This window comes from Electrophorus electricus, chromosome 10, assembly GCF_041902795.1.
Source record: "Electrophorus electricus isolate QZ-2024a chromosome 10, ASM4190279v1, whole genome shotgun sequence".
Classification (NCBI taxonomy): Eukaryota; Metazoa; Chordata; class Actinopteri; order Gymnotiformes; family Gymnotidae; genus Electrophorus; species Electrophorus electricus.
Window position 1 is genome coordinate 28,005,422 of NC_137506.1, and position 12,078 is coordinate 28,017,499.

At 39.0% G+C, this 12,078-nt stretch overlaps 2 protein-coding genes across 16 annotated transcripts in view; both read left to right on the top strand.

The window, feature by feature from the left end:
* The window catches only part of eml1 (EMAP like 1), a 36,740-nt gene extending 35,175 nt beyond the window's left edge, over positions 1 to 1,565 (top strand). For all 10 annotated transcript variants that reach the window (XM_035533079.2, XM_081721120.1, XM_081721123.1 and 7 more), the window contains 2 exons: positions 180 to 310; positions 461 to 1,565. In XM_035533079.2, coding sequence (XP_035388972.2) covers positions 180 to 310; positions 461 to 586 — 257 coding nt within the window. In that variant the 3' untranslated portion in view covers positions 587 to 1,565. The remainder of the gene's footprint in view (positions 1 to 179; positions 311 to 460) is intronic.
* A 1,181-nt stretch (positions 1,566 to 2,746) lies between these two features.
* Positions 2,747 to 12,078, top strand: part of evla (Enah/Vasp-like a) — a 28,879-nt gene continuing 19,547 nt past the window's right edge. For 4 of the 6 annotated variants that reach the window (XR_014125605.1, XM_027008907.3, XM_081721864.1 and 1 more), the window contains exon 1: positions 10,053 to 10,322. Coding sequence is in view for 4 of the 6 variants with exons in the window: in XM_027008907.3 (XP_026864708.1) it covers positions 10,237 to 10,322 (86 nt within the window). In the remaining 2 variants the exon portion in view is untranslated. Of the gene's footprint in view, positions 3,122 to 10,052; positions 10,323 to 12,078 lie in introns of those variants that run through there. The other 2 variants (XM_027008910.2, XM_081721863.1) reach the window with 1 other exon arrangement.

Below are 12,078 nucleotides of genomic sequence, written 5' to 3' on the forward strand. Positions count from 1 at the left end.
TGAAAGATCCATGGCATGGGTTCCATTGTGAATGGTATTCAGGATGTGTAATTCCTTAAACATTGTGCCTACACTTTTGCATTTCTGTTTTTATCACATTTTTATTAACTACATAAATTAGTGTTTGTGAATGCTGGTTTATATGGACAGGTGTTTATTTTGTGTATGCTGTCTCTCAGGGCTATGGCCAGATGGCTCAGATGGGACGGACATCAACGCTGTCTGCAGATCCAATGAGAAGATACTGCTCGTCACTGGAGACGATTTTGGAAAAGTTCACCTCTTCTCATTCCCCTGCTCTCAATCCCGAGTAAGCAATCAGCAGATTACTTCAAACTGTTTAACTTATTGTTGATTCTCGCCATCTGAAATCACACTAATTAATATTAAACTCCCTCTTTCTCTTCAGCTTTTTCATTGACTTACTCACTCAAATTCTTTCTGTCTATCTCCCTCCCAGGCCCCTAGTCATGTCTATGGGGGACACAGCAGTCATGTCACCAACGTCAACTTCCTATTTGATGACAGCCACTTGGTGTCCACCGGGGGAAAGGACATGAGTGTAATGCAGTGGCGGGTGGTATAGATGACTACTGACAGAGAAATTAATCCAGAACTGAAGCGGGACTAATCCAGATTCTCTTTTATTGGGATCAAGGAGGAGTGATCAAATGCATACTGTATGTGATGAGGCCATGCAGGCAGTTTTAATTTTAATTAATTTTATTGGCTGTTCATACTCAGGACCCCAGCTGCCTGATTTACAACCCAATAGGGAGTGAGGTGAACTCAAATTCAGTAAAACATAAAACATCATATTCTCTATAAGAGCAGCTGTACAATGTGATGCCAAAGCATGTGAATTTATTTCAACTTGTGACAAAGAAATGGAAAGGGGTTATAATTAACAATGGTTTATGACCCCACCATCTGGCCTCATTAGGTATTGCAAGCGCTCCTTTGTTAAGTTTCCTGATTAACATTTATATGAAATGCCTCGAGCAAATTTGGTATAGATTTTTAGCCTTCTTTTTGAAGATAATCTGTATCAACATTTTTACAATTAAAGGTGAAACAGCATGATTTCACCAAAATATAGCACCTGCACTGTGTGATCAAACTGATCACCTCTGTTAGCACTACCAATTTCTCTTATGACCTGGAAAAGGCTTCTTAAATGATGACAGCTCTACAGCCACCAATTCCTAGTGCAGGTACAATGAAGCCTATGTCTCTCTTATGAATCATAATGGACTGTAAGTTTATCTAACTGATAAGCAATTAATGGCTCATTTCTAAACCTCTCCAAGTGAAAATCATTGCCAAATGGGCATAAATGGATATTCAGGCTAAATGTAACAATATCGATACATAACTTGTTTTAACAGTGCCAGAAAGTCTAATTATGTAATTATTTTACACCACTCTGTATCCATGTGTCTCTCCATAGCATAATGATTCTATTCAAGCTTGAGTCCATTTGCATTAAAAGACAATGCATCTTAAACTTATCAGGGTTTTAAATGACTGTAGTTGGTATATTAAAACTGTCTATGCATGCAGAAGGTTGGTTGTAATTTTTTCACATCATCAAATAAGCATCATTCGCATTTGACAGATAAAATGTTGATTCTGCTTTTAAAAATATGAGAGTCCATGTTCTTAACACTGAAATCATGGCAGAGTGGCCTGTAATCTGTAACAGCATATGAATGAGTCACCAACCATGTTGGTATTGGCTTTATAAATGGCAATTAGGAACAAACACCAACAGTTTCAGGAAGTGCAATGAAATTTACAATACATTTATGGCATTTAGTTGTCACTTTTATCCAAAGCAACTTACAATTATGACTGAGTACAACTTGAGCAATTGAGGGCCTTGATCAGGGGAAACTTGGCAGTGGTGGGGCTTCAACCAGCAGCCTTCCAATTACAAGTCAAGAACCTTAACCACTGAGCTATCAATGCCCAACACAACACATTCAATCTGGCCTATAGGTTTAAAAACTCTGATCCAGGCAGAGCAAAGCATTGCAGGTCTGAATAATTCAGACCTGCAAAGCTTTGCTCTGCCTGTACTCTATAAATATAAATGTAAAAAATAAGGAATTTCATGGTTTGTCATTTATAAAGAACTGCAATAAGGCTAAGCTTAGTGAGCACACAAACCCCCAGCTGCTTACTAAGCCTTGAAGTCCCAACACAACATGTGCTTCAGCAACCCTCGAGAGACTTTCATAAATAAAATTTCATTCATAAAATCACTTTCTCAGTGCTCTGAGAAAAACAATAACGTCTTATTGCTTATATTCCTGTACTTTTTATACTTCTGACAAGATACCCATAAACACATACTACACATCCGTAGCCCAAAAGGTAAAGACACTTTGCTTCACTTTAAGCCATAGCGACATTATATCAAACACGTGGGTGTAACCTGCATCTTTTTTTATAGAAAAGTTATATGTGCAGCATATTTGCGAGACGCTCTTCCCAGCAGGTCGTGGTCTAGCTGAAATTGGGCGAGAAATGCATTATCTGGCTATGAATAACAATATAGGTCTGAAATAAATGAAGATTAATGTGCGTTAAAAAACATACCATACTTGAAGCAACATAAAGGAGTAGGGCGCTGGTGACGAAGGTGTCGACGCATCCAACACCTTTAGAGCAATAGGCTGCACTTGTGTTCGGCACAAGTGGGCACTGTTTCACAGACAATATTTAGATACGTTCCGTTTAAACTGGAAATATCACGTGGAAGAGAAGCATCACCAGAAAGCTTTCGCCACTCGTAATTCAGAACGATATTATCATCATTTGAACATGGAATATAGTTTAGTTCTGTATAATCAGAATCTGCGATATGCATACTCTCCTCAGTTAACTGATATTTTGAGAAGTGTGCATTGTCCGTCCGCCACGGACCGGTATTGCGTCGCTTGACGTTCATTATTATATATCTGAATCCTTTTATCTACGCTGTATGATGATACACATTTAACACTAGGTTATAGCCTATCCAACGAAAAAGCGACGGTGATTTTGCGGAGAGAAACTGCATTACCTCATTATTGTTCTTTCATTCATTCTTTCGTGGAAAACAGCATAAAATGAGGTAAGGAAGCCAAATGTGCTCGTCACCTGTCTCATTCTCTGCTGTGCACAAATAACTGGGGTGTGTTATTCAGTACACAAAGATAATAATCTGTTATTTAGCCAACAGCAACTATTGAACTATGGAATATGTTTCCAGAACCACCTAGAGACTTTACATTTTATGTCATTCTATTTGCCTTTTGTTGGGGGAATGGTAAGAAACGCGCATGTCGGAAACGAACACACCAACATTAGGTCACTGTACTGATTATTGAATATGCAAATAAATGGTTACACTAAAGATTCTTATAAGAGGAAGAAATATAATTGCAATTGCAGATCCGAATGACGCTTTGAGTCTTCTGATGTTGAGCAGATGCTGAATTAGACACAGACAAACCCTAATTCAGATGTTTTGTCGTCGGCCTAGTAGGATACAGCAGACAAGCACATGTGTGTTCTACATAAATGTCTTAGTCTCTGTAGCGCTGAACCACTAGTTTGTTTGTGTTTTTTAATTTGAGACATGAAAAAATAACAGGATATTTAATTGTAACGATAGGTTAATTATTCTGTGAACAAAACTGAGGACTGATAAAGCATAACATGATAATAGCTTAAAACCTGCAGTGATTTCAACACGTACCTCGTAGCCTACTTATGCTAAATTGCACCATGCATCATAAACTCGCCCTTGTGCATTGAGTAGAAAGTAATAGAAAAGGTGAAAAGCCATCAGGGATTTTAGTAGAAGCCCCCGAATCTGTGCTTTCGTCTAATAATTGATATATGCAACATTACAGTGTCATAAAACATTTAAAAATTCTAAATGGATTCTGAAATTTTGTATTATTTGTAAATCAGCTGTTCATTATTTCATAAAACAAATATGATAGTTTCAAGTACCTGATTACTACAGCTTGGTGTAAATCTTGCATGATTGAGGCAGCAATGAGCAAAGTGAATGTACAGTCCAGAGCATTATATAGGACAGTTGGTTTGCTGAATGTGTTCATGCAGTTGGTTTGTTTGATGACTTTGTCATGGGCTTTCTCTAGTAGTGGCTAAAAGGAAATCTTTAATAGTTTGCTCTGCAAGCTGTCTGTAGCAAGGAAACTCAGGAACTAATTGGGTTGAATTTACCCAACCCAGAGTTCATCTTAGCAGCAGTGCTAAAACAAATCTTAGTAGCCTAACTCTTCTGTCACCCATATGCTCTCAACGATCACATGAAAACATTCTGGAGAGCTCTTCATGTAGACTGTCTGAGAGTTATTTCTCACATGACACATGGAGACATGCAGTTGAAGGGATCTAAGTGTGTGCGTGTGTGTTCGTCACAGGCGTAGGGAGGGTTTCCTGAGGTCTGTGGTGGAAATGCTACAACAGCCCATTTCACTAAAGCTTTTTTCATTGTAAGAATGTGCATAGCTGATGAGACAACTGTCTGGAGGTCAACCAGAGATTAATCCTGTTGCATTTTCCCCCAGTCTGATGTTTCTCTGTATGCTAAGAGAAGACTGTCTTCAACTTGATTTCCATCTTGATATTTGGCTAAAGCTTGGCATTTAATTATACTTTCTCCTGAGATAAATTGGCTAATAATTGTGCCATTTTCTTTTCATCTTTTTTCAATCTTTTTCAGTTTTGCGTTCTTTTTAAAAAAAAAACAACCTGTCAGTTTTCTAGGTGAGGCATTTGCTTCCTGATTCAATCTGAATATGTCTTTCCTGTTACCTTTTGAAAGGGTGCATCAAGGCATTCAGCTCATCCAGTCATGCCAGATCTAACTTGACTAGGTGACCAGTAACTTGGGTGCATATGTTTGCACACTTCACAGCAACAGATGACAGTGCTTTACCCTTTGCTGCACTAGCTGGATAGTCCCACTGCATAGGATGAGATGGGTACCCATAAAACAGAATGGAACATTGTTGGCCATTGCTACAAAGTACTTTAACCTGTAGCACTCAACATTTTCAGAGCCACTGGGAAAGTAAATTCTCCTGTCTGATGCTTCAAGCAAGCTGTATCTGTGGGCCTAAGTATATGTGTGCATGTGTCTATCTGCCTGTGGTCATTAAATGGATCATGTAGTTGCTCTGCATAAGCAATATTAAAGCATTCCTCGAGGCGAACACTGCCTCCCAATCATTTGCATGGATATGAATGTTTGAGAAAGGGAAAAGGTGACTGGTCCGTTCCTGTCACATGTTTATGTTTCCCTTTCTCTCCCTCTGTCTTTCCCTCCCTTGCGATCTCCCCGCTTCTCCTCTGACACTTCTGCATCACCATAATGATGAGGGTGTTCCATGTCCTGGCTGCCTGAGTCTGGAGTTGAGGTGTAAAAGACGCACACTTTCCTTTTTCTCTGATTCACCCCTTTCCTCTTGCTCTCCTCCGTCTTTCATCCAGCTCTGAGGTATCCGGTTTCGCTTGCACTCATTTCTTAACAGACCCATGGCTGCCAAGGCTATGTATTCTTTTGACAGCTACGGGTAAGACTCTCCTGTGCCCTTTGGCTTAGGGCTGTTGTTCTCCTGTGGGATGTCTGGTAGCTGATGTTTTTAGCTCCTCCACAGTTTTCAATGGAAGAATTTGTGGTTGTTTCTTCCTAGTACTTCTAACACACGTATGCTTGCTCAGTTAGCGAGTGTGTTAGCTGAGCATGCAGATTACTCCCACCAGCTGTTGTCTCTGAGGAATGAGCTGATTAATCTTTACACACTGAGCTGCAAACTGGGCTCTCCCTTTGTGTACAGCTTCCCAGCGCAGGGCCTGGAGTGCAGCAAAGGCATGCCCTTTTTGACAAGACATCCATTCTACAGTTGACAGAAGCTGTCTAGCCAAGTAGAATGGTGCACTGCCCAGGAACAGATGTCAGATAATAGCTTCCATTACTGTTGGTGCTTCCCACACTTTCCTGGTGTTTCGTTCCTTTTTCACTGTGCTTGTAAGTAAAGACTCGACTATGCATCTCCCATATAGTCTTCATGAGTCACTACATCCACATGCAAGGACATTGTGGAGTTTGGCTTTACTGGACCCAGGTCTGACCAGGATAAATGTCAGGAATTTCAGATTTAGATCCAGAATATGGGTTTGTGTAGGCAAAAAATTAAGATCAACAAGGAAATGTTTGAAGAAGAAGAGCTTTGCAGCTGGAAAAAAGGATTTAATTTGGCAGGAAAACTTTACAGGAAATAGAAATGGGCTGTTGGGGAGGGCAGGACTGGGAAAGCCTTGGCTTGCCGTTAACCATGCTGGCCTGGGCCAGTACGAGTCAGGAACGTCCACTCAGTCTCTGCTGATAAGCAATGGCCAGTACTACTTAGGAGACATTTGTCCAACCTAAACTCAAGAAAAGGGCTGGACCATTATAAGTCACTGTTAACCATAAGCTACTCTCTCACAGAAACATTTGTCCTGGAAAACAGTGTTGTCAAAACATTGAAGGTGCAAGTGTTTCTGACCTTGGCATGTGTTGCTGAGCCTACAGTTTAAAGAGTCCCTAATATCTCTTTTTTTTTTCTTGTTGGCCTGTCTCCAAGGGATATTCGGGTTACGCATACTTTTGCTCATGGAGGCCATTGCCTTTATAAGGATTTATAAGGATAAGGATTTGGGACCAAGCAACTAACACCTGCTATTCTCACAGTTGGTGGGGGAGGGGAGGTTGCCATGTGTCCACTTTTCTCATCACCAGAGAAACCGCTTCCTAGCTCACTGCCTGGGCCACATGTTCTCATCCCTCAATACAGAGAATCTAAGAGTTCGTGCTTTTAGGTTGTTGGTTGTTAATGTTCTGTCAGCCCCATTGTGACTATATGGCCTAATGGAGTTAGGACATCTAGCACCAAGAGAAATACACTTTGGGATTGTTTGTGCTTCTGGTATGAGCCTGATGTGTTTAGCTTCTGTGAGCTAATTTGTAACAATATTTAAACCCATAGCAAATGTTGTTCACACTAACATCAAGGCGACTGTGTCCTCGGCTCAGGTTACACCTGTCTTTTCAATGAGCTGTTTTCCAAGGTGACAGATCAGAGCTTAAATGAGGTCATATTGATGTCCACATAGGTTTGTGAAACCTCTCAAGTAAAATATGACAAAAGATTACATTTAGTCCCCATTTTCAATTAAATAATTAATGGGTTCCAGGTGCAAGAGAAGCTTTTGTTTTGTTCTTGTTTTGTAATAAGCCATTTCATAATAAAGTAGGCATAAGTATACATATAATGTGATCATTGCCACATTTTTGTTAGCATTCTTAGTATTTTTATGAGCTTCTTGCAATTGTTTGCTTTTGGCATTGTGTTAGAGGTTGGGTGATATGGCAGAAATAAGATCACAGTCATTTTTTTCCCCATATTGATACACATCTCTATTTAAAATGATATATCATTTAGTAATGCTGCCAGTTTGAAGTGCACCCTGCTAATAAAGCCTGAGGAAACCAGAAGATTAATTAGTTAAACTTTAGAATATAGTTTATTTGCAAAAATAGAATAATATAACAAACATTTAACTGTGCAAACATTACTTTATCTGCCTTATCAAATCAATAAAGTTCAGTTTGCCTTGTAACTTGTTAAAATAATGTAAATAAAACTAAAAGCTTCTATTGCAAATTCCTTTGAAAGGACAGTAAATAACATATAGAGGTTTGTAGAGGTACAACCAAGACAAAGAAGTGGATCACAAAGGCATTTGCACATTTAAGTACAACTATAATATAAAATACTGTTAATTATTTACTTGTTTTACATCCATTAAAGGTAGAAATCTGTGTAAAAAGTAAAAAATTAAACACTGTAATCCAGCCATTATGCTACATCTGTGTTTATGTCCTTGAAACTGTGCTTGTTAAATCCTTGCTCCATTTTTATCGCTTTGCATATGGGTTAATGGCCACAAAGGTCTGTTGTTTTGGTAAAGCCCCACTAGTGCTGTGAAAGCTTGTGGATGGACTAACGTAGGCCACATTTTCTTACCATCAGTGTATTCGCTGGAGTGGTACTGCTGGGGTGATGAAAAAAACTTGTTTGTTTCCAGATGTTTTCTTCAGCACTGGCAGTTCAAACAATGCTTTGCGGTAGGAAATGGATGTGAACTTTGAGGTGCAAGCCAAAAACTGTAGACTGACTAGTTGTTGTCGCATTTATTTCTGCTCCATTTCAAGCAAAAATGTCAAAAACTTATCATCATTATTGACATAAATGGTATCGCGATCCTGTTTCAATATCGTTGCATTGCCCAGCAGGGCACTGTGGAGATTTAGTACTGAAGATCCATCCTGAGAAAACATCTGACTGGTAACGCATCCTGGCCTGGTGACAATGTTCCTGGTCTCACTGAAAAAATAATGTAACAATATGTGTAACCCTGACCCATGTGAATGAGTATGTGTGTGTGTGTGTGTGTGTGTGTGTGTGTGTGTGTGTGTGTGTGTGTGTTTAGCTGATATTTTGACAAGACTCTACTACAGTAGCATAATGATATAATGGCCATGTTGTAATAGCTACTGCTGTCAGCTTCGGTTGTCACTCTCATCAGCACACGATACGATTATTCAAGCTGGAGAACTCTAATTATGTGAATGACTCTTCAGCGTGCTCTCTCCCACAGTGACTCACATCTGTGGCATTCACAGCAGACCATAAGCAAAAAAAAAAAACCCAAAAAGAATGAATCACACTAAACTGTGTTGAGAGTGTTCCTTCCAGTGACTTGGGTCTCCCCCTGGTCAGACTGTAATGGTTTCCGGTTGAAAACATCAGTACAGTGTCAGGCCAAGCTTACATGTCATAGTAAGGGTTTACTTCTTTATGTTATTCTAGCACAGGGCTGTCAGTAAGTCTTGTCAGTAATGACAATGTTTTATATAACCAGCTTCGCATCAGTAGTATCGCCTAATAATTATGCTGAATACAGACATTGCATTGGCAAGAGTGGAAATGGATGGAAGCACATAACTTGGGTATCTTGCTTGTTTGAATCAGGTTTATTCACATTGTTTCAAAGCAGTTTAACCTAAATCCTAAACAAACAACATTTCCCCTCTAAGCTACTGTACATATGATATGAGAAGTATGTGTGTGCACATGTGAAAAAAAAATGTTGTTTGCCAAATGAACCCTCTACCTTGATTTACATTTCCATATTCATATAATTTTCCTAAATTATAGTAATAGTAAGCTGTAGTCATGGATTTTATGAAAAGGAACTTTAGGAAATCAGTTAGTGGCTCGATTTCCTATTCTGATTCAGGAGGAATGTTGTCATTTGGGTTATGTCAGGGAGTTTCAGTCACTGGGAGTTTCAGCCTTGGGCTTTAATTCAGCCCTACAATGAAGCTTGATGTGTGCAACTAGTTAGCTCGATTCTGAGATTTGACTACTAATCACTACTCTTGGTTGAAGTGCTTGAGTATGTAGTTGGAGTGTTTGTCTTACCATATTCCTTTTGAAAGACAGAATTGTTTAAGCCACACTTACAGCTACACTAATATCTATTTACAGAGAGTATTTGAAGCTAGTAACATTGTAACAATATATTTTATGTAGATTTTGAACTGTGTTTGTATACATGGGTTCTTGCGTGTGTTAGAGGGACTTATACTGGACTTTTACTGTAAGGATGTGAGGTGCAATCAAAGTGCGGCTAGACGGTGCTTTTTTCATGCCTGTCTATATATGATGCATGCATACATAGGGCCATGACTGTCAGTGTGTTGATGACTAGTTCAATTTGGATTTTCTCTTTCTCTCACTTTCTCTTTGTTTCTGTGTCTCTTGCTCGCTGTCATGATGAGGTAATCTCCCTCAGGGCTGCACACAGGGCATATCCACTAAAAGCTATGCCCCTCCCAGGAGCAACATGATCCAGTGACACCTCTGTGTTACTCCGTAGAGCACTACACTTGACCACTTTATCATCTCTCACTCCCTGCAGGTCTTTTTCCTGACTTCTTAGTGTGACAGAGCTGAAATTCCTGTTATTAAGCTTTATAGCTTTAATTATATCTGAGATTTTGAGTAAATGGATTGTGATGATCAAATACATATGTTGAACCTAGCGTGAGTCCTTGCTTCAGCCAGGTTTGTAGAAAGATGTTACAAATGCAATTGTGAAATGGATGGCCACTCCTGTTCCACGCGGTTCTGTCTACCACAGAGTTACAGTGACTTTGGACTCCACTTATGTGGCAGCAAAGTCAGGTCAGTGTGCTCCCATGTTGTCTTCGCTCAATTTACAATTGAGTTTATGTGTGCTGTATTATATTCTGTAGATTGCTTTTGGATTTTCAATATTTGGATTTTCAGTGTGTCTTAATTTGAAATTAAAAAAAAATGTGAGCTTGAGGTCAGAGGTCAGAACCTTCTTTATACCAACTCAGATGGTCCTAACATTGCTGATGATAGTTTTGAACCTACAGTGTGTTGTAGTTAAAGATGTTGAGGTGATAAAAACTGTAAGGTGGTATACAAGGTTTTCATCCAGAGAAACAGAGGTTCTCTCTTTTGGACAAAGGTCCTTAATCAGATGTTCAAGCAGTGATATATGGATTTCTCTGTATTTATTCAGGGATCTTTGTGAAGCACTTTGTTTAATTTAGGCTGTTACTGAAGAAAGAGCTGCTCAAGGCAAATATCTTTGGATCAGTGCTTCAGTTTGAAGGATGAAGAAAGCATCCTCAATACCTCCAGTCACAGAGCAGAAGATACATGTCTGCTACCAGTAATGCTCAGCCTCATTATGTACTCTCACTGGGAGCTAATAGTCACATATTGTTGTTATATGGGTAGGTGACTTGGACAAAAATTGTTTTCACAATAATTTGTATCCCCCTCCAACGTACCTTCTTACCTTTGACTTCTTTCTGTATTGTTAGCTACTATATACTACACAATAGCAGGTAGTAATATTGAAGTAACTCAGCCATGTTCAAACCGAAAACTGACTCAGAAGAAGAATAGCAAATTGTACAGGGTTGTGTATAAGTTGACGTATCAGAATGGTAATTTATTTTATGTATAGATCTCTACATTAGAAACATTATGGTAACAGATAACATGATCCTTTGCCTTTAATACATTATCAAACAGCTAATAATGTATTGTTAACATACAAGTAATTTACACTGGGGACATATCCCCACCGCTTTCTGAAATAGCTGATTTTGCCCCCACAACTTTTTGAAAGTGTGCTCTGAAAATATTTTATAAAACAGGCCATAATATTTCACATAACTTTTAATATAACCAGTTTTAGTCAATAAAACAAACCTGTTCCTAATGCCAGAATTAGAAAATGTATGTGCTTATATTTTAAGTCACACGATGCTGAGATAAGAAACAGCACTACTGCACTAAAGCACAAATGACATTTTGATTTGGAAATTATGTTTTTGATTTTAAAATCAAAATAACAAGAAAACAGTTCTACTACAAGCATATTTTAAAGCATCGTGCTGATATTTCTTGTATTGTTAAATGCCAATAGGCTTATCAATCACAGCCATAAAACCTTTTATGAACCTCTTCCTTTCCCAGTGCTTTTCAGTGATGTCTTTTCGGCCACGTGTGCCCATGGACTTGATTTATTAAAGGAAATGTAAAACTGAGGGGCAGCTAAATTGAATGCAACACCTGTTTTTTTGTGTCTGTAGCACTTTTCAGTGCAGTGTTATGACCATGGTCGCCAATGTTAAAAAAAACCTTAGTCCTGATTGTCATTTCTTACAAGTTAGATCTCATTCAGCTGTGCTGTTTGGAAGAAATCATTTGAAGACTACACTCTCCTCTGATAGCCCTGTTGCACCATGGCATTATGCTAATGGTATGAAAAGCCTCACCCTGCAAGTTGACAGGATTGGTTTTGGTCCTTAGGTTTGTGACATAGGAGGCAATGGCTGTCAGAATTAGTTTTTTCTTTGAGAGAGTTCCAAAACCAAAATGTTCAGCTATGGCGGTG